Source organism: Ailuropoda melanoleuca, chromosome 17 (genome assembly GCF_002007445.2).
Source record: "Ailuropoda melanoleuca isolate Jingjing chromosome 17, ASM200744v2, whole genome shotgun sequence".
Lineage (NCBI taxonomy): Eukaryota > Metazoa > Chordata > Mammalia > Carnivora > Ursidae > Ailuropoda > Ailuropoda melanoleuca.
In genome coordinates, this window is record NC_048234.1 from 9,947,898 (window position 1) to 9,970,368 (window position 22,471).

The 22,471-nt window shown below is 43.3% G+C and overlaps 1 protein-coding gene across 5 annotated transcripts; it reads left to right on the plus strand.

Moving 5' to 3' along the window:
• The first annotated feature begins 778 nt into the window (after positions 1-778).
• ZNF287 (zinc finger protein 287) lies at positions 779-19,512 on the plus strand. 5 transcript variants are annotated; one of them, XM_034647359.1, is made up of 7 exons: positions 788-1,042; positions 1,796-1,899; positions 2,013-2,616; positions 3,244-3,344; positions 5,171-5,297; positions 5,783-5,869; positions 13,412-19,512. In XM_034647359.1, the coding sequence occupies exons 3-7, from the start codon at positions 2,211-2,213 to the stop codon at positions 14,977-14,979; spliced, it is 2,289 nt and encodes a 762-aa protein (XP_034503250.1). In that variant the 5' UTR covers positions 788-1,042; positions 1,796-1,899; positions 2,013-2,210; the 3' UTR covers positions 14,980-19,512. The 5 variants fall into 5 exon arrangements, with proteins under 5 accessions (XP_034503252.1, XP_034503250.1, XP_034503249.1 ...); XM_034647358.1 differs by having other exon boundaries at positions 1,796-1,880; XM_034647361.1 differs by lacking the exon at positions 1,796-1,899 and having other exon boundaries at positions 779-827.
• The last annotated feature ends 2,959 nt before the right edge of the window (positions 19,513-22,471 follow it).

The following is a 22,471-nucleotide window of genomic DNA, read 5'->3' on the forward strand; positions in this document are numbered from 1 at the left end:
GCTGAGCTCATCCTTCAGCCATCTCAGCCCACCCATTAAGACAGGAGAGTGAGGAGGCCATCTTGGAAATGGACCCTCCCTGCCGTTAACTCGTCTCAACTGGGCCCCCAGAAACAGTCGAGCAGAGGAGAGCCATGCCCACTGTTCCCCTTCCAAATTCCTGACCCACAGAATCCATGAGCATAACACAGTGGTTGTTCTTTAAGAACATTAAGTCTTGGATGGTTTGCCAACACGGCAGTAAATAACAGGAGCGCCTGGAATGTTTTTCTGTCCTTTTATTTTCAGGCGTTTTATGTGGGTTTGTTGTGTATGTGTAAACAGCATGTTGTTGAATGTTATCCCTTTTTCCAAACAGAATCAGATTCCTGAGGAGGGACTCAGAACCTTTAACAGTGGATGTGTATGCACATTAAAGCCCGAAAACGCACTTTGGGTTGTTCTGCCTTTCGACCCACATCTTCCCTGCCCCTCCTTCCTCTAGAACTCTGGCACCAGGTTTTCTCCGGTTAATTAGGGCGGAGCTTTAACCGCTGCCCATCCGCATCCCCCTCCCCGAGATGCTAGTAGCTCCCCGACCTCCCAATCATCTACCATACCTGCTTCTGCCCAGGGAAACTTTAAAGTTCCCGTAAAACCTTGCAGGCTAAGAAGCAAGTCGCAGTGATGGGTGGAGGAGGTTACCATGGAGACGGGTCCACGGAACGAGGCTCGGGCGGGCGGGAGGGCCGGGACGCGCCTTCCGATTGGCTCAGTGGGCGCGCAGCGTTCCCCTTGCGCACATGCGCAGTGGCGCTGAGGCGAGGTCGCGGTGGAGCCGAGGCGCGGTGAGTTCCGGGCCAGGCTTCTGAGGACTGGGCTGGAAGGTGCGGCTCCTGGCTGAGACACGTCGTGCTTTCCGGGTTAGGGAAGCGGCGGTGCCAGAACCCCCTCCGCAGCGCGGGGCTGAGCTCGCCACGCAGGCGCCCGCGCCCCCGCCGCCATTGTTGCCCCGGGCCTCTCCGGCCGCTCCGGCTGCGCGTCCGCCGGGTCCCAGCGACAGGTAATGATGTCGAGGGCGCCGGGGGCGAGTGCCCGCGCGGTCAGGCCGGAGCCCCAGCCCGTCCCCGCGCGGTGTACGCGCTCGCGGCCTGCGGAGAAGGCGAGCACGGGGTGGAGGCTGCTGCGGCGGCCCGGGTCGCCGCTGCCCGCGACCCTGCGGCTGAAGAGGAGTTAGGGAGACCCGACCGGGCAGGGGAGGCGACGGTCGCGGCTGGCGCATATCCTCTGCAGGGCCTGTAAACAGTTGGCTTTGGTTACACGACTGAGCTTGAGGAGGGTTCAGAACTGGAGCCCGTGGACAGGTGGTGTCAGGTCGCCGGGTCAGGCCTGTTCTGAGGTTTTCCTCGGGAATCCTGGTTTCAAATTTATTCATGAGAAATTGTCTCCTGTAGAAGCATTTAAAAGGGCTTCTAGTCACACCAGCCTCTCTTCCACTTTTTTCCAGTCGGACTGGCTTGTCTCTTCAGCCCTTAGATAGGGAAAAGCCAGAAGAGACTGGCATTAATATGCAAAACAGGTAAATGGCTCGCCCTTTTTTCCTTGACAGTTTCCTTGGGAACGTTGAGCACTTCATTAGGAAGGATTCTCGCAGTTTGTTCTATAGATAAGCCTTGTTGTTATTGAGAGCCAGTTCAGTCCTTGATAGCTTCGGTAACATCAGAAGAATACCAAAGCTATTTCCCCCTCTCTGTAAAAGTTTAAGTACTGTTTCTGCAAGTTAGAAGTTTGATCTATTGTCTTGCTCATGATTCAGGTCTTTGCTTCTGTTACCACCATTTGATAGCAGTCCCAAGCCCTGTCCCCAGCAGATCGCATTTTTATCTCACAAGCCTGAGAAGGTAGGGGAGGAAGACCAAGGTAAAGTCTGTGTGTGTTTATCTGTGCACACTGAACAGGCTATTACTGTTTGTGTGTGTGTATAGCAGAGAGCACCAGAGTTCTTGACTTTATGGTCTATTCTTGTGTTTCAGGGTGTCTTAACCATCCCTGCAAGTTCTGGGCTCAGAATTTGTAACTAAGGCTGCTAACTCTACCTTGACCCTGTTCTGCCCTTGGCTGCAGCGGCCCTTGATCTAATGTCTCTGTGGCTCTAGCATGAGACTTCAAGCCGTTGGCTCACTCCTGGAGATATAAAGGATTTTGCCAGATTGACTCTCCCGTCTGTAGCCATGTTAGCTTCATGCAAGAGGATGACCAGTTCTTCACGCTCCCAAGTCCTTCTCATGTGGAAGCCAGACAAGGCTCAGAGTGGACCCCACAGTGTTGAGAAGGAAGCTCTTGCTTCAAGAATCTTGCGTGACACTGAGACCTGTCGACAGAATTTTAGGAATTTTCCATATCCAGACCTAGCGGGTCCTCGAAAGGCATTGAATCAACTCCGAGAGCTCTGCCTTAAATGGCTGAGACCTGAGATTCACTCAAAGGAACAAATCCTGGAGCTGCTGGTGCTGGAGCAATTCCTGACCATCCTGCCTGGGGAGGTTAGGACTTGGGTGAAGTCCCAGTACCCAGAGAGCAGTGAGGAAGTGGTGACTCTGGTGGAGGATTTGACTCATATTCTAGAAGAGGAGGAAGGTGAGAATTGTAGGGCAGAAAGGGGAGGAATCCTGGGTGGTTAGAGAAGTCAACCAGCCTATCACAGAGCAGCCCTTTAAAGAAATTGGGGGGAGCAAAGGGCAGTGAGTGAGAACAGGCTTTAACGTGCACCCCATCCTGCGTGGTGCGCCCCTTCCCACTGCTTGAGACCAAACACTCATTGCCTAGTGTCCTAAAACAATGACCAGACACAGCCCAATTACCCGCTCGTGAGCCCTCAGGAATTTTACCTGCAGAGGTTTGAGCCATTAAGTCATTGGCTTTGTGAATTGGATTTTATAATAACAGGCTTCCAAAAAGGTAGAAAAGGGTCCAGAGCACATTTCCGTATTAAGAGACAGCATACACAATTTACATCACACGAAGCTTTAGTAGAAAATTGGGAATTGGGTACATATCCTTAGCAGTCCCAGAACAGACTTGTTTTTGAGGCCTGCATTGGTATCTTAGGACAAGTCATTGGTCCTTCCCTCAGATTCTTTGAAGTAGGGTGTGTTTTTGGTTTCGTACTCATTTCTCACTTTAGGAAAGTGTAGGCATCTATTTGGTGAAGTTTCCTAGGCTGTTCAGATAGGACTAATCTCCATCGTGGTCTCCCTTCCCTAGCTGCTCCTCAGAACTCTGCCCTTCCCCAAGAGATCCCAGAGGAAGACCCCAAAGGAAGACCTGCTTTCCAGGCAGGGTGGTTAAATGACTTGGTGACCAAAGTAAGTGTTAGTTTTTTCTGTGATTTTAAAATGGCTTCTTGGAGGTGTTTGTGTGAGGACGTTTTATGTCCTGGCCCTGTAACTTCTGTACCCCCAAAAGCCCAATCTAGGACTTAAACATCAGTTTCTGTCTTTAAATCCACCTTGGCCTGTTAAGATAAGTGACTGCCCTTTACAGGAAATAGGCTCTTGTTGCCTTCCCCTGATAGGCCTTTCCTCAGTGTTTGATTTTAAGGCAGTAACATTGCATAGAGGTTAAGGGATTGACCTCCACAGCCAGATGAGTCAGGTCTGGTGCCTGATTCTGAACCTATAATTTGGGGCAAGATACTTCACCATGCTTAGCCTGAGTGATTAAGCGCTAATAAATAGAATTTACTTCTTAGATTGTGAGGATTAAACATTATGAAACTCAGGGTAGCCTGGATTACAGTAAAGCATCAATAAGCAATAGTTCTAAAATTATTTTTCTCATTAACAAGTAATTAAAGGCCATGTTGTTTTCTGGTGTCATTGTTGATCGTGACTCTGTGTTCTATCAGGCCACCTTAAGAGAAAATTTTTTTTTTTAATTTATTTATTCGACAGAGACAGAGACAGCCAGCGAGACAGGGAACACAAGCAGGGGGAGTGGGAGAGGAAGAAGCAGGCTTCCAGCAGAAGAGCCTGATGTGGGGCTCGATCCCACAACGCTGGGATCACGCCCTGAGCCGAAGGCAGACGCTTAACCGCTGTGCCACCCAGGCGCCCCAAGAGAAAATTTTACTGTAAATAAATACATCTGAAATTGGTAGAGTAAAATTATTATTCTTGGACAATATGATTGTTTACCTGAAAACCCTAAGAAAATCAAGGGAAAAACTGGGAAACAGTAGAAAATTTGAGTGAGGTGATTACTACAGAAAACGGCACATGAGAATCATTTTCATGGGTGGCTGGCTCAGTTGGTAGAGCTTGCGACTCTTAACTCAGGGTCATGAGTTCGAGCCTCATGTTGGACATAGGGCTTACTTTTAAAAAAGAAGAAAATTATTCACTTTCTTGCATATACATTAAAATCAGGCAGGTGATAAAATGAAAGAAAAGATTCTATGCATAGTTTTCCCCACCCTCAAATTTTAAAATATCTAGGTCTAAACATAGTATAAATTTTGTAGTACATCCATGTCCTGTATCATACTGTAAGACATGAAGGAAGCTTTGAATGTTGTCAAATTGTCTCTTCTTCCTAAATTATTAACAGTGTAATTGTCAAAACCCCAATACAATTTTTATAAGGAACTTACGAAGTTTATTTGAAAAACATGTAAAAGGAATCGATTTTTTTTTTTTTAACAGAAGGAAGAAAAAGAGAAAAGAGGGATACTAACCTTACCAGATTGTGAAATGTGTTGAAAGGATAACAGTTCAACAGTGTGGGTTTTGGTCCCAATTTTATTTTAAAAAGGAAGGAAGGGCTCTGCATTTCATCCTAGAGCACACAAGTATATCTTAAAATTTCAGATTATAACACACTGAATTCTTAAGGCAGAGCTTGAAAAGCACCACCATTCAACTGCTAAGCTGTGTAAAACCCTCCTTTAGGTTGGAGCCAATACGTACACTCATGCAGCTGAAAACATAATGACAAAGTCTCTATTTTCAGACTTCCCTGTAGGACCATTCGAGTGTGCTCATCCATAACTTGGGTGAGGCTTTTAACTAGATCACCTTGAGGGTCTTACTAAAGGTCAAGATTCTGTGGTTCCCCCCAGCACACGCATCCCTGGTGTTCCCACTATCCTCCTCCTACCAGTTCTTGAACCAAGTTATATTGGCTGTTTCAGGAATCAATGACATTCAAAGATGTGGCTGTGGATATCACCCAGGAGGACTGGGAGATAATGCGTCCCGTACAGAAGGAATTGTACAAGACAGTGACATTACAAAACTACTGGAACATGGTTTCTCTCGGTAAGCATCCTCCGCTCCCGCTCTTGCCAGAGTATCAGCCATCTTTCTTTCCTCTGGTGTTAAAAATGAGTTGGCCTCTGAACACTTTGCCAAGGATGGGACCTAGAGGTGAGTGTGCTCATCCCATTCGGGCATAGACAAAGCCATGTTCTCCCTTTTCCCAAATAAAAGGTTTCTAAGTGAAGAATCGTGGAAAACTATGCCACACAGCTTCCCAGGGCTTCCACACAGCACTGCACCTTGCCCACTCCATGCTTTTCCTGTGATCCTCCCCACATGAGCTCTCTGCACATACGCTCCTGAGTAGCAGGACTTTGTTATCCCAGCACTGAAAAGCACAGTGATCTCCTTCTCCCCCTAGATCACGTCTATGAACCGTTGCTTTCCTGCAGAAGTCTGTCCTCACTGTTAAGTGGAAGTCAGGCAGTAAAATTCGAACAACTGTTTATCTCCAGGATAAAACTCCTTCTATTTCTCCTAAACAGGACTTACAGTGTACCGACCAACTGTGATTCCCATACTGGAAGAACCGTGGATGGTGATAAAAGAAATCTTAGAAGGCCCTAGTCCAGGTGAGAGAATAACTGTCATGAGACTGTTTGCATTTAAAAACGTAAGTGCAGTGAGATCTGTTTTTTAAATATGGCCGAGTCACTCCGCAGAGACGTCCTGGCCTGTCAGGAACAGTAAACTGTTTGGCATTGCTTCCTTGCAGAGGCTGCCTCCAGACACCATTATTCTACTTTTCCCCAGTGTCTCTCACTTCATCCTTCCCTGTGACCCCTGCGTCCCATCCCCCGCTTTGTCTGGCACTTTCACTGTGCCGTTGTCCCCTCCCTCTTTTATAAGCATGTGTGAGGGTCCCTAAAATTTTAATTTCAGACCTTCTCCTTTGTAAGTTTCTTGTATTCTGTTTGCCAGCAAACCCCTGAAGCCTCCAGCCTCTACTTCCTTCTTCTCTTCATTTTCTAATTTTGAAAAAAATCTTCAAAAGATTCAAAAATGTTCTCTTGCTGTGTAGCATAAGTTCCTGCATCTCCTAGCACCTAACCACTGGTGCCTGTTTCTAGTTGTTTCTGTTCAGGTATTTTGTTTTTTTCCTGTTTGCATATAAAGTCAATATAAAAATGTTTTGGGGGCACCTGGGTAGCTCAGTCAGGTAGGTGTCTGCCTTCAGCTCAGGTCATGATGTCAGGGTCCTGGGATCGAGCCCCACATCAGGCTCCCTGCTCAGCAGGGAGTCTGCTTCTCCCTCTGCTCCTTCTCCCTGTTCATGCTCTCTCTTGCTCTCTCTCAAATAAATAAAATCTTCACTATGTACGTGTGTGTGTGTGTGTGTGTGTGTACATTTTTTCTTAAAAATCCTATATTTGGGATGCTTTCTTTATATCATTTGGGGGAAAAATGTTTTTTCCTCCTTTTTAGATTTTATTTTTAAGTAATCTCTGCCCCCAGTGTGAGGCTCGAACTCTTAACCCTGGATTGAGTCACACGCTCTACTAAGTCAGACTTTTCCTCCATTTTCTAACAGAAATGGTAGCAAACTGTACACATGATTTTGTACTTTGCTTTTGTTTTCTTAAAAGCATATCTTCAGAAGTGTTCCAAATAAGGATATAAAGAGCTTCTTCATTCTCTTTTTTTAAAGAGTTCATTTTATTGTGTGTCTCATAATTTATTGAATCTGTTCCTTGGTGGGCTTTTTGGTTCTTCCCATTCCTTTCTTCCTCCGAAAGAGCTTCAAACCTACAGAAAACTTGCAGAATCCGTGCATTGAACACCTGTGTAATTTTCACCTGGAACCACCAGCTACCATCATTTAGCCACTTTTGCTTTCTCTCTTTTTGGGAGGAGTGGGGGCAGAGGGAGAGAGAGAATCTCAGCAGACTCCCCACTGAGTGCGGAGTCTGACACAGGGCTCGATCCTGAGATCATGACCTGAGCTGAAATCAAGTCAAGTGCTTAACCGACTGAGCCACGGGTGCCCCTTTGCTTTATCTGTTTACACACACACACACACACACACACACACACACACACACACACACACACTTTGTTTTTGTTCTTTCCCCTTTCCTTCCCTTCTGATATTTTTCTGAAGGATCCAGTCCAGGTTTTTTTAGAATGACCCACAATCTAGATTTGTCTGATTGTTTCCTTATGTTTAGATTCAGATGAAATATGTTATCAAAAAGACGACATAGGTGTGTACTCCCCATTGCCATTTGTCTCATCTTTGGTGATACTCATTTTAGTTAAGGTGCTGTTGAGCAGATCTCTCCATTTTAAAGGTGCATTTGTTTCTTATAATCAATAAGTAATCTGTTGAGTGATACTTAGAGGCCAGATGACTATTCCATTCTCTGGTACTATTTTATTTAAGGATTTTTAGCATCCATTCTTGATTCTTGCTTTATTACACTGCTGATTTCAAGATGCTGATTTTCTAATTCAGCCATCACTTCTACAGGATTAATAGCATTCTCCCCTAAAGAATAGTTTTTCCTTCCACCTCATTTTTGATGTGATCATGTCATTTTGGACTAATGGAATTTTTCCAGATGCAGTGTGTTATTATTAGTCCACTAATGCCAGTTTTGTTTTGTTTTGTTTTTCATGCTCAGTTGTCCCAAACTTGGGTAATACTACTTGAAAAGCTAAATCTTAATTCTTCTTATAATTTATAGCAGAATGACCTCAATGTATCCGTAGCACAGTAAATTCTTCGTGGAGTGACTTTGGCACACTCCAACACTGAAGAAACGCGCAGGACATAATGGAAACGAGCCTAGACTAGAGTCAGGATAATCTCCTGGAAGGTACTACCAGTCTGGGACCCCTTTAATTTGAGCCTGAGGAGTTTTTTAGATCATTCAGGCAGCATGCATTGGGGCTGTCATCCCCAAGAGGGGGCGTTTTATGGTTATTTTAGGGGGAGGATTTTCTCCCTCCAAAGAGCACCAGGGCTGAGAAAGTCAAGTTCCTTTTTGCCTTCTGTAGAAGTGAGATTTTTTTTAGGTTTTGTGTTCTTTTTCCAGCCAGTCCTTAAGCAGAGTATAATCCTGTATGCTCAGGAGTCCTGTCCGCCTCCCTTCCTTGTCAGGGCCCCAGGCTTTGTTTCTGGCCCCTGGACCCCTTGCACCCTCAAAATGGAAGTGTAAGGCCGTTAACCAGAGTGAGGAGCTGTGTCAGTCAGCTCCTGCTGACTTCCATCTTCCAGCTTTTGCTTGATTTTTGGCCTCTGAGGATTTCCCTTTCTTCCCAGCAAAGAGGTACGTAATAAGTTGAACCTTTGGTTAGGATATCTAATTAGTCGTACTTCGGGAAATGGAAACTTTGATAATCACAAATAGTAGTAGTGATCTTTGATGGCCATTCCTGTCTCCGGATTTTCACAGTTCTTTATTTAACCTAGCCATTCTTAAAGGTTCAACTCAAATCATACCTACCCCTGAAGCTTTTTTTTTTTTTTAAAGATTTAGTTTATTTATTCGACAGAGATAGAGACAGCCAGCGAGAGAGGGAACACAAGCAGGGGGAGTGGGAGAGGAAGAAGCAGGCTCATAGCGGAGGAACCTGATGTGGGGCTCGATCCCATAACGCCGGGATCACGCCCTGAGCCGAAGGCAGGCGCTTAACCGCTGTGCCACCCAGGCGCCCCCTATAATCCATTAACATTCTCACTTCGTTCTTCTGGAAGGAACGGTAACAAATCCTGGTTTGAGAGAGTTGTTTTTAAATATTTTTCTTATGGAGCACTTGGGTGGCTCAGTTGGGCATCTACCTTCGGCTCAGGTCATGATTTTGGGGTCCTGGTACTGAGCCCCGAATTGGGCTCCCTGCTCAGAGGGGAGCCTGCTTCTCCCTTTCCTTCTGCCTGCTGCTCCCCCTCCTTGTGCTCTCTCTGTCAAATGAATAAATAAAATCTTCTAAAAAACCAAAAAGCTATAATCCTCTTAGCTCTTTGATAATATTTTTCTAGTTCGAGTGCATTTTCATGCAAGCTATGGGACAACTTTTTTCATTTAACATACTCCCAAGCATTTTCTAATGTCAACTCTGATTTTTGTATCTGAACCAAAGTACATAAATCTACCTATTTTCACCAGTTATCAATATTCCAGTATTCCCTTACTCTAGTCCTTTATTGGTGAATGGCAGCTATCACTTTTAATGACCACATACGATTCTGTGGAATTGATATAAGGTTTTTATATTTTGATTTCCATCTTAGAAAATTTCTGAACTATCCAGTACCATTTTCGCTATATTATAAATTCCACATTTGATTATATTTCATTACATAATTCATAATATTTGAAAGTCCTGTGTTTTCGACGTGATTTCAAGGGAGAAAGATAGTATAATTTAAATTTGTTTTAAACCATCATACTGGAAACAGTAGGCATGAATAAATACATATTTGATTGCTTTGCAGACAGATTTAAGGTCAGGGATATTTTTTTGTTCGCTTCGCATTTATGTGTATGTGTGTGCTTTCATTTGGTTCACGTTTTTACAGCAAATTATTGTCATTTATTTTACCTGTTCAGTTGGGTGGCCACCATACCCAGAGTGTTGGGCCATCTTCTGAGGGAAATGTAAACGAGTCACAGGCTGTTGTCAGAGTTTGCATCTAAGTTGGAAATACAAGGAACACAGGAAGCGCTGAAGTAATAATGTAAGGCCATGTGCTGTCGTGGCCCCTGGGTTGAATCACATGAGACTGCCGATACTTGAACCATGTTGACTTACAAAAAGATTCAACCTAATCTGCACTTGAGGATTCTAAGAAAGAGGAAAACAGGAGCTGGGTCATACATTTTTTTTTTTTTCTTAATAGATAGAGAAGTTATCTTAAGAGAATGCCTAAGTCTGAGGGTGCCTGGGTGGCTCAGTCAGTTGAGCTTCAACTCTTGGTTGTGGCTCAGATAATGATCTCGGGGAACTGGAACCATGTCTGTCTCTAAGCTCAGCGGGGAGTCTGCTTCTGCCTCTCCCTTTGCCCCTCCCCCTGCTCGTGCTCTCTTTGTCAAATAAATAAAATCTTTAAAAAAGAGAAAGAATGCCTAAGTCTGGAATTTGCATGGCATCTATAGAAGGCTATGAGGAAGTAGCTTGAAGTTATGTGGATAACTTTAAATTTTAAGGTAAATATGAAGTTTGGCAGAAGATACAGTAGATTAGGAAAGGCTGGATTATTTGGGTACTGAATATGTCAAGTGGAGGTATTTTGAACTTTTAACTTTTCTCCTTTAAGCCATTGGTGCTCAAACTTCAGTGAACATCAGAACAACCTGGAGGGCTTTGTAAAACAGATTGTGTAGCCCTGTCTCCAAAGTTCCCTTTATTTATTTATTTATTTATTTATTTTAAGATTTTACTTAAGAGGGCACAAGCATGAGCGGGGAGTGGGAGGGCAGGGGGAGAGGGAGAAGCAGGCTCCCCGCTGAGCAGGGAACCCGACTCAGGGCTCAATCCCAAGATGGCTGGGATCATGACCTGAGCCAAAGTCGGTTGCTTAACTGACTGAGCCACTCAGGTGCCCCCAAAGTTTCTTATTTTATTTTATTTTATTTACCCAGTTAATTAGCATATAATGTATTGTAAGTTTCAGAGGTAGAGTTCAGTGATTCATCAGTTGCATATAACACCCAGTGCTCATTACATCATGTGCCCTCCTTAATGCCCATCAGCCAATTACCCCATCTCCCCCACCCATCTCCCCTCCAGCAACCCTCAGTTTGTTTCCTGTAGCTAAGAGTCTCTTATGGTTGTCTCCCTCTCTAATTTCTTATTTCATTTTTCCGTCCCTTCCCCTACAATCCTGTTTTGTTTCTTAAATGCCACATATGAGTGAAATCATGTAATTGTCTTTCCCTGATTGACTTATTTTGCTTAGCATAATACCCTCTAGTTCCATGCATGCCATTGCAAGTGGTAAGATTTTTTTTGATGGCCGAGTAATACTCCATTGTATATATATACCACATCTTTTTTTTTTTTAAGATTTATTTATTTATTTATTTGAGAGGGAGTTGGGCGGAGGGAGAGAACGAACAAGCAGGGGGAGCAGAAGAGGGAGAGGGAGAAGCAGACTCCCCTCTGATCAGGGAGCCTGACGTGGGGCTTGATCCCAGGACCCTGGGATTATGACCTGAGCCGAAGGCAGACGTTTAACTGAGCCCCCCAGGCGCTCCTATACCACATCTTCTTTATCCATTCATCTGTTGATGGACATCTGGGCATTTTCCATCATAGTTTGGCCGTTGTAGACATTACTGCTATAAACACTGGGGTGCGGGTACCCTTTCCGATCACTGTGTTTGTATCCTTTGGGTAAATACCCCGTAATGCAATTACTGGGTCGTAGGGTAGCTCAATTTTTAACTTTCTGAGGAACTTCCGTACTGTTTTCCAGATTGGCTGTACCAACTTGCATTCCCACCAGCAGTGTAAGAGGGATCCCCTTTCTCCACATCCTCACCAACATCTGTTGTTTCCTGACGTTAATTTTAACCATTCTGACTGGTGTGAGGTGGTATCTCATTGTGGTTTTGATTGTATTTCCCTGAGGCCGAGGGATATTGAACATTTTCTCGTGGGTCTGTTGGGCATTTACGTGTCTTTCAAGAACTGTCTATTCATGTCTTCTGCCCATTTCTTGACTGGATTATTTGTTTTTTGGGTGTTGAGTTTGATATGTTCTTTATAGATCTGAAGACTAGCCCTTTATCTGGTAAGACATTTGCATATATCTTCTCCCATTCTGTAGGTTGTCTTGATTTTTGTCAACTGTTTCCTTTGCTGTGCAAAAGCTTGTTATCTTGATGAAGTCCCAATAGTTCATTTTTGCTTTTGTTTCCCCTGCCTTTGGAGACGTGTCTAGTAAGGAGTTGCTGCGGCCGAGGTCGCAGAGGCTGCTGTCTGTGTTCTCCTCTAGGATTTTGATGGATTCCTGTCTCACATTTAGGTCTTTCATCCATTTTGAGTCAATTTTTTGTATTTGGTGTCAGGAAATGGCTCCGTTTCATTCATCTGCATGTGGCTGTCCAATTTTCCCAACACCATTTGTTGAAAAGACTTTTTTTTCCCATGGATATTCTTTCCTGCTTTGTTGAAGATTAGTTGACTCTAGAGTTGATGGTTCATTTCTGGGCTCTCTGTTCTGTTCCATTGACCTGTGTGTCTGTTTTTGTGGCAGTACTGTACTGTCTTGGTGATTACAGCTTTGTCATAGAGCTTGAACCCCGGGAGTGTGATGCCACCAACTTTGGTTTTCTTCTTCAACATTCCTTTGGCTGTTGGGGTCTTTTCTGGTTCCATAGCCCCCAAAGTTTCTGATTCAGCTTGTCTGGATGGGGACCAATAACGTAAAACATTCCCAAGTGATAGTGTTGTTTATGCCTCTGGTCTGGGGACTGTACTTTGAGAACTATTACTATGAGAGATTTACTAGAGCTATTTAAACATGGAGAACACTCCTTGAAATTGCTTTTGGAATGTCATGTGGATTGTGAAGAGTAGGTTGGAAGGAGTCAATGAGAGTCCGTGTCTGCTTTATACAGATCAATCCATGAAGCCATCCCGCGTTATCCCAGTCTTATCTGGTGTTTTCACATCTCTCCTTTTTTTTTTTTTTTTTTTTTTAGGACTTTATTTATTTATTTGACAGAGCAAGAGCACATGCAGGGGGAGCAGCAGAGGGAGGGGGAGAAGCAGGCTCTCTGCTGTGCAGGGAGCCCGATGTGGGGCTTGACCCCAGGACCCTGACTGGGATCATGACCTGAGCCAAAGGCAGCCACTTAACCAACTGGGTCACTGAGGTGCCCCTGTTTTCACATCTCTTAGCCTGGCTACTTGGCCTAACCTATTTTATTAATCTGTGCCTATGGTGAGTGGTGAGGAGCCTCTCCTTTTTCAGCAGTTTGGTCTTCTGGTTTTCTGCCCCTGTATTCTCTTTTTCCCAAGGTTTAAGTACCACGTTATGAGGTTGTCAGAGCCATAGTCTTTTTAAGCATTTTATTTATGTTCAGTATTTCGTTTCTGTTTTGGCAGTTTCCTTTCTCCAAATAGAGGAAAACTTTTTATATTGTATATTCTTTTTATCTCAGAATGGAAAGCAGAAGCCCAGGAATGTACTCCAGTTACAAATATTTCTAAACTCACAAAGACTGGAACTCAGACCGTCAAATTGGAAGAACCATATGACTACGATGAGAGATTAGGGAGGCAAGCATCAGATACCTTCAGGAAGATTCCCACTAATGAAAGAAATTTCGCTTTGAAATCAGTCCTCTCGAGAGAAGATGACTGTATGGAAGAGTATCTTAGTAAATATGATATATATAGAAATAATTTTGAAAAGCATTCAAACCTAATTATTCAGTTTGGTACCCAATCAGATAATAAAACTATGTATGATGAAGGCAGGGCAACCTTCAGTCATGTCTCATATGGTATTGTACATAGAAAGATTTATCCCGGAGAGAAGCCTTATAAGTGTAACGTGTGTGGGAAAAAGTTTAGGAAGAACCCATCCTTCGTGAAACACCAAAGTACCCATGCCAAAGAAAAATCTCATGAATGTGAAGAATGTGGGAAAGAGTTCAGGCATATCTCATCCCTTATTGCACATCAGAGAATGCATACTGGAGAAAAACCATATGAATGCCACCAGTGTGGTAAAGCCTTCAGCCAGCGTGCACACCTTACTATACATCAGAGAATTCATACTGGAGAGAAACCCTATAAGTGTGATGACTGTGGAAAGGACTTCAGTCAGCGTGCACACCTTACTATACATCAGAGGACACATACTGGAGAGAAACCATATAAATGCTTGGAATGTGGTAAAACCTTCAGCCACAGTTCATCGCTGATTAATCATCAGAGAGTTCATACTGGTGAAAAACCTTATATATGCAATGAATGTGGGAAGACTTTCAGTCAGAGTACGCACCTTCTTCAACATCAAAAAATACATACTGGAAAGAAACCCTATAAATGCAATGAGTGTTGGAAAGTGTTTAGTCAGAGTACTTACCTTATTCGACATCAGAGAATTCATTCTGGAGAGAAGTGTTATAAATGCAACGAGTGTGGAAAAGCCTTTGCTCATTCCTCAACTCTTATTCAGCATCAGACTACTCACACTGGGGAGAAATCCTATATATGTAAAATATGTGGAAAAGCCTTCAGCCAGAGTGCAAACCTTACTCAACATCATAGAACACACACTGGGGAGAAACCATACAAATGCAGTGTGTGTGGGAAAGCCTTCAGCCAGAGCGTACACCTTACTCAGCATCAAAGGATTCATAATGGAGAGAAACCCTTCAAATGCAATATATGTGGGAAAGCGTATAGACAGGGTGCCAATCTTACTCAGCATCAAAGGATTCATACCGGAGAGAAGCCGTATAAATGCAATGAATGTGGGAAAGCTTTTATTTACTCCTCATCACTTAATCAACATCAGAGAACTCATACTGGAGAGAGACCCTATAAATGTAATGAATGTGATAAAGATTTTAGCCAGAGAACATGCCTTATTCAACACCAGAGAATTCACACAGGAGAGAAGCCGTATGCGTGCCGGATATGTGGTAAAACCTTCACCCAGAGTACAAACCTCATTCAGCATCAGCGTGTTCATACAGGTGCCAGACATCATAATTGATAGATACAGGAGACTTCAGTTTGGTTTTACAATTCATTCAAATTTTATTTTGTATTTTGTTACAACATTATTCAAAACAAGCCCAAAGGAAGTGCAATATATATTAGATATCGTTCAGCAGAAGTATTGGAATTAGTAATGTGGATATAAGCTATTTAAATTTAATGTGACATTTAAAAAGAAAACTTCATTCACTTCTTAACCTTTATTTGATATCAGTTCAATTCATTCCAGAAAGAAATCCTGTAAAAGTAAGAGTACTCAAAGATCTGTAACTCATCAACTTCGTGTATTTCAAGTACTTCTCGATGAGACCTTATGAATGTAACTTGGGAAAGCTTCCATCAAGTAGGGATTTCACGCTAATGAGTAATCTTGGGATAATTGAAAAAGCTGCTTTCAGGCCTTTATTTCTTCCCAGCTTTGAAGCCTTAAATATGTAAAGGGTTCCCTTCCCTTTTCCTGTTATTGCCATAACTGCCATGTGGAGCCAGTAGGTTTGCAAAATATAGTGGAAAGTATCTTAATTTTTATGTGACCACTGTTGATTACATTTTCCTTTAAATATTGAAATACTCAAGGAAGAGAGCTTAAGGAAAGATGATCCGTTAGGATAAACTAATGTATATAGAACCCTTAGACATTTGTACAAATTTAGTTAAACAGGTAAAAATTAAACACCCAACCTTAAATTCATCTTTAAAACATACTATCCTTAGTTTCATTAGGTTTTGACTTCTGTCCTCCTGAAGGAAGAAATAAGAATAAAATTCCCATTTTTTCCCGACTCCTAAATTCGTAACTTAAGGTTCTCCCGTGGCTGCTTTACCATAGAAAGCCCATTTCTGTTGAGACACGTTTCTTGAGTGCCTACTGTGTGCAGGGCCCAGACTTCTTAATTGGATCCTTTCAGGACTTCTTATCGTGCTGAAAACCACAGCTAATTTAAGCAACGGAAAGCTTTCTAAAGTAGTGAAAGATGACAGAGGACATGTCACGGAATGAGCCTAAGAAGCCTACTAAACTGGGTTGCCAAATGTGAGCCTGTACCCCAAGACGAAGAAGTGGTGAAAGCAGCTATTCCTCACAAAGTGAGGAAAAGATCAGTAATGGAAAATAGATGTAAAGTTCACTACAGAAAGTGGGTCAGGGGAACAATCAAGGGTGAAGACTTAGCAGTTAAGACAGAATACACAGGTAACTTACAACCTGAACTGTTGTTAGACTTGCTTTACCGAAGAAGGTAAGAGTGAATAAGACCAGATTCAGCCTGTTGATAAGAAGGAACTAAAAATGAAGTGACTGATTTTAAAGGAATAATTGGAATTGGTACTTTCTCCTACATACAAGTAAAAATGGGAATTGCTCTTAAAATGTCAGAAAACATTGGAAAAAGCGTTGATGCAGTAATCATTTAAACAGTAACTAAGTTTGTGGGGTCCTAAACATAAAAGGAAAACTGGCAGAAATGCAAACAGAAATAGGTAAAAATACTATTTTATTTAATATCCACAGCATTCCACTATCAGAATATAAGACCATATTGTGAAAGCTGAGATTTCATCCTGCCCTTAATTTGTTTCTTCAGTGCCTTGCGTATGGAAAGTGGTCGGTATATGTTTGTTGAATTAATGAATAAGTAGGTAAGTTAGAGTTGAGTAATAAGGTGGAATTAACAGATACGGAGTGAAGTTGGTTGCATTGAAAATTCTTTTTTGTACATGTGTGCAAAGAAACACTAAACAAATAGTGATTCTTTACTGGGTAATAGGAACTACTTAAATTGAAGAATCAGAATTCCACGTCTTAACAGTGGGGAATATTCCTAAGCAAATTATGGGACATCTTTGCACAGGAAGTTTTCCTGAGCTGGATGAAGAAAAACTGATAGAAATTCTGGTGCCGTAAATACCAGTTTAAGCATATGTTGACCATGCAGCTTCATTTGGATGTTACTGTTGATAGGAACGCCCTACAAACAGGTGCCGAAGACCGGGCGTGCTGGCATCTTCAAGGCTTTCTTGTTGAGTGTTTTCCTCAAGAAGTTATTGCTTTCCCTTGTCCTCACATCAGTTAACCCTGATGTCATGGAATCCTTGACAAAGTGTAGGTTGTCTTCAGGTTGCGTAATCAAGTTCATGCCGTAGTTACCATGTTAGAAAATAACCGTTGTATTTAAGATGCAATTTTTATTTATAATGCCACTTCATACCTTACACAACACTTTTTTTTCCCCTCCTGGCATAAATGTATGGAGTGTTACAGTCCATAGCGCCTTTCTTTGCTTTAATTTGTATTTCCTTCGTGAGTTTTATGTAAATAATGCATTTATAAAGTCTTCCATTGATACACTGAGGCAATTGATGCCCTTAAAAATAACAGAATGGTAGAGAACCATAAATCTTTGTGTATTTTTCCCACTTTTACAGTTGTCTGATCCACATGTAATCCAAGTTTTTTTTTAAGTCTTATTTTCCACAACTTTTTTATTACAAAGGTGTTGAAATACACAGAAAATGTAATAAAGCGAACTGTATATCTACCACCTAGCTTTAAAAATTTAACATCTTTTACTGAACAATTGGAAAGTTAGATGTGACATTTCACCCCTAAATATTTCAGCATGCATCTTATAAAAGTAAGGACAGATTTTCACATAACCACATACCATTACCTACCTCGAAAAAGGAATAATTTTCAAATATCTAATGCTTCATCCATGTTTAAATTTTCCCTATTGATGTTATCAAGTTTCACACATGATGTTTACTTGTTAATCTGTTTCATCTATCGAGATGTCTCCCACTTCTGATTTTCTCCAGGACCTTTTTTTTTTCTTTTTTTTTTAATATAGCAGGTCAGTTGTACAATGTCTCACATTGAGGATTTAACTGATTGTATATGGTTTATCTTGTTCCTGTCTCCCCTGCATTTTCTGTAAACTAGCATTTAGGGCCAAAGCATTGATTGGCTTCCAGTTCGACGTGTAACATTAACACTTCACAGATGTATTCCGTGTTGCATCACATCCAAAGTCTTACTAAAATTTTGTTGACTATCAGTGATGTGAAACCTGACCACTTGGTGGACATGGTAACCACCATACCCTCCCAGTGTGAAGACAGGGTTTTCCTGTTGCGGTTCATCTGTGGACTGACACTTCGGCAGCGTATGGATATTCTGTTTGCCAGCAGCCCAGCAGCCGGTGGTTTAATATCCAGTGATGATGATAACTCCCTGAATCAGCTGTTTCACTAAGATTTGCAGAATGGCAATTTGTACGTTTACTGACGCATACTTCTGTAAGGCAGAGCTTTCTGTCATCCACTGGGAACGCACGAGACGCAAGGTCATACTTAAATTCTTCTCCTTAAGAGTTTTCAGAGTAAGGGCTTGGCAGTGATGACAAGCGATTCCATGTATTGAAAATCAATTATGGCCATTGTTTCTGTTGCTCAAATTGTCCCAAGTTTGAGTTGGAACCCTTCTAGTATCGCTCATGTCTTTTGACCATTCCTTCTTCTCTAGTGTTTCGGGACTTCATTTCCTTCTGACATCTCAGGTTCAATGCCCCAGATACGGAATGAGCCATTTCTCCAGGAATCTTGGGCTAAATAGGCGACTCTTTGGAAACAGATCTGGGCACAAGGCATGCTCGTTGCTGCGGGGGTGGCAGTAGCGAGTAGCCTTTGGGTCTTTCCAACCGCTCATAAAGGCACCTTTGCACTCATTTCATCAGTTACACAATTCTGCAGGAGACATGATTACATACTGGGACAAACTGGGGGGCAAACAACTAAGCCTTATTAAGCATACGACTAAATTGGAGAGGACGGAAATGTTCGGTGTACTAGAAAGCAAGTGAACCACGCGAGGTCTTGTGCCAAGGCCAGCAGATTTTAAGGGAGCTTGTCAGGTAATCTGGCAGGCGGGTTAATTAGCAGTTAAGATGGCAGCTTAACATAGGGTACCTAGTGTGTTTTAACTATCACAAGTCGATAATTTACATATTTATAAGCTAATCCCTTGTTCCCCCTCACATTGTTTAAAGCAGGTTTTTGATAAGATCTAAATTTGAATCCTGAGGATCTGTCTCATGCAAATCTAAGTGCTAATTTTTCTTGCTAAGTTTTTTAATTTGGCCTTCAGAACTTGAAGAGTGTTAGGTTTCATTCTTCAACTTTATCTTCCAGCGTCAGTTCACTTGCATGTGCTTGTAAATGTACTTCGTCCTCTCTGTTACTCTCTTCATGGCTGTTTTTCACTGCAATTATTAGGCCCTTAGAACACTATAGCCATTAAAAATGGCAAGCATGTGCACTCTAGTGATATGTGTAAATACGTGTGTGAGCTTGCAAGCAACCCTGAGTCCTCCGTACGGATGCGGAAAGAGCTGCCCACGACGCCCAAGTGTCTTGCCTGAGGTCCCGTAGTCCTACAGCGACAGGAGGAGGGTTGGAACCCATGGCTCCAGGACTTAGTGGGATTCTTCCTGTAGGATTAATGCTAATGGAAATCAGAGCACAAACAGTATGTATCCACAATTTTATAAAATTATGTATTTTGATGAGATTAGAGCCTTGAAAGTTTGTTTTGTCTCCCTCCCTATATAGCTGCTTAAACTCAGATCTTTAAATGAGAACAGCCTGACGAAGAAGGCACTGCTCGCTGCCCCCACTGCAGTTGTGGTCTCCCGCCCAGGTGATCTTCCCCACGTTTCAGAGCCATATAGTCAAATGTTACCCCCTGCCTCAAAAGTACTTTCAGGGGTTTGATGTAAAACAGAACTTTCACCCCCAAATCTTTTTTTTTTTAATAATTCACAGTAACTTCGGCAGGGAGGCTAGAAGCCACTCTGTTCTTCACCTGTAGTTATCGTCCTATTGGTTTTACTTTCTGTATTTTCCAGTTTCATCTCTTCTAGATCCCCACTGCCACGACCTCATTCCAGGCTTTTAAAAATCAGCTCTTGGTTAGATTATTTCACAACCAGGTAAGTGTTCACCCTGCTCCTGAACTCACCCTATTCAGTTATCTTCCACACTTTCGCTAAAGTCACGTGAAAACATTAAGGCCACCACATATGGTGCTACAGGTTAAATAGAGCATTTGACTGTGTCGCCATTTACCTGAAACTCTACAATATCTTCTCATTGTCAACAGCAGTGGATCTCGTTCTTAGCTGCAACTGGAATGACCTGGGAGCTCTTAAAATTACCAGTACCGGGGCCCCACCTCAGGGGAAGTGGATTGATTTCATTTGGGATGGAGACTGGACATCCGTACTGCTTCTGTTCCCCAGGTGATTCTAATGTTCTACAGTGCAGAGAGGGCAGAAGCAGGAAGCTATTAGATTCAGAGGAGAAACATGTTTGTGGCAGCAGAGGCGGTGAGAAGTGGTGAACACGATGCATTTCGAAGGTAGAGTCTATAGGACTCGCTAATGATTTGGATTGGGTTGTGAGAGAGGCATCAAGAATGACCATGAATAGGGGCACGTGGCTGGCTCTTGATCCCAGAGTTGGGAGTTTGAACCCCGTTGGGGGTAGAAGTTACTTTAAAAATAAAGTTAAAAAAAAAAAAGACTTTCAGAAGAATGACCCTCTTTCATACTAAAGAATATGCTTCTAACAAGGGAGAGACTGTATTATACTCACTTCTGTGTCTCCTGTACCAAGCACAGGTCTTGGCACGTAGTAAATAGTCCCCTCAATAAATGATTAGGACAACTCTGCAGGAACTTTCGCACAATAATCAAGATTCTGTTTTCAGAGGGAAAAAAATTTTTTTTTGCATGTCCAGACTGTAAAGGTTCTGGGATTTTACCTTACAAGATAAACTAGCCTGTCGTTATTTCATAGATGGAGAAGCTGGGTCATAAAAGAACTTCACTACTTATGGCAAAAGCAGGCCAATTACTCTTGACTCGCACCCCCACCCCAAGTTGCAAGATGGTGACCCTAAATGGGCCTAGATAAATTCCAACACCAACAGTGGGGTGCCTTATAGGAAAGCAACCCTGAGCCCAGGGAAATCACAACTTTTACAGTGAATTGTCAGCAAACATGCTCTTTGTCTCATCGCCACCACCCAGACGCGTGCGTGTTTGCTTCCTGTAAACACAAGGCTGAGAAATGGCCCAGGTGAATAGCAAGACCTTGCATTCTCGGTATACCCAGCGGGAACATGTAGGGATGCTCAGAGCCCTTAGCCTGTTGCCTCTCCCATTGTCCTCTCCAGTGTAGAAGACTGGAAATCTCCCACCAAGAATTCGGGGGCCTTTACGGCTTCTATGTAGAGAAGGCAGAAACCCAAATGAAGTTGCCTATTCCAAGCTTACAGAGTAGAGGTCTTTCTCTGAAGAAAAGTCTTAGGTCATTCCAACTCTGATGGATACCCAGAAGTGGAAAAGTAATCTCGCTCCACTCTACGCTGATTAAAAACTACATCTAGGATACTACATTCATATTTTACACTAGAGTAGAATACATTTAAATGGTTGTAAAAAATAAGACTTTCCTGATACATGAAATAAAAATTTTCAGTGTCAATAAAGTTTTATTGGAACACAGCCATATTCACTTAAGTATTCTCTTTGGCTGCTTTCCCGCTACAACCAGAAAGTTGTGAAACACAGAGACCGCAGAGCCTAAAATACTCACTGACCCTTTCAACAAGCTAGCCAACTAAGCCCCTACACAGTGGTCTACTGGCTGAGCCGAACACCCGACAAGATAATAAAAGGAGCAACGCTCACGGGATGTGTGGGAGGGACGTGAGAGCGTCAGCAAGTAAGCGTCAGTCAAGGAGAGCTCCGAAGCATTAAAGTAAAGGGAAATGGAGGCACAAGGCCAGGAGTCCGGGTGAAGGGCCGAACCCTGGTTCTGAGGGAGCCGGCGGTCGATGCGGAGAACGCTGCGCGAGCAATGGTGCCCTCTGCCGGCCACGCCGCGCCTGTACGCCGCCGTCCTAAATCAGTGGACACACCCCGCAGGCGGGAATGTGGGTTGAGACGTTTACCTAAGCGGGTCCAGGAGGAGGGCTTCCCCTTCTGCAGTCGCCAGTGTTCGTGTACTCTGTTTTCCAGTCTTGTTTAAGGGAACGTGGCTTCAAGCTAGCGCTTTGTTCCTAACCACCGTGTGACTCGGGCATTCCCTTCCTCTTACTTCGCTCGATCACTCAAACAAGACCGCAGGGAGGGTAGCTTCTCAGAAAGGTGTCCTCTTTGAACTCCGTACTCCTCGTCGGCGTCCAACTTCCTCCCGCCTCAAGGGGCTGCAAGTCCACCCTTGTGGCGGGGTGAGTCCCCCTCGCCCGCCCCGGGGACGGCCCGGCCTCTGGAGTGGGAGGTGGTAGCCAAAGCACCAAGCTCCCCCCCCTGCGGGAGCGGCTTGGATCTAAAACTCGTTCAAAAGGGCCTTCGGTGCAAGAGCTGCCCCTGCCTGAGCTAAGACTCGGAGTCCGGAGCACAGACAGGTCCACAGCCCACAGG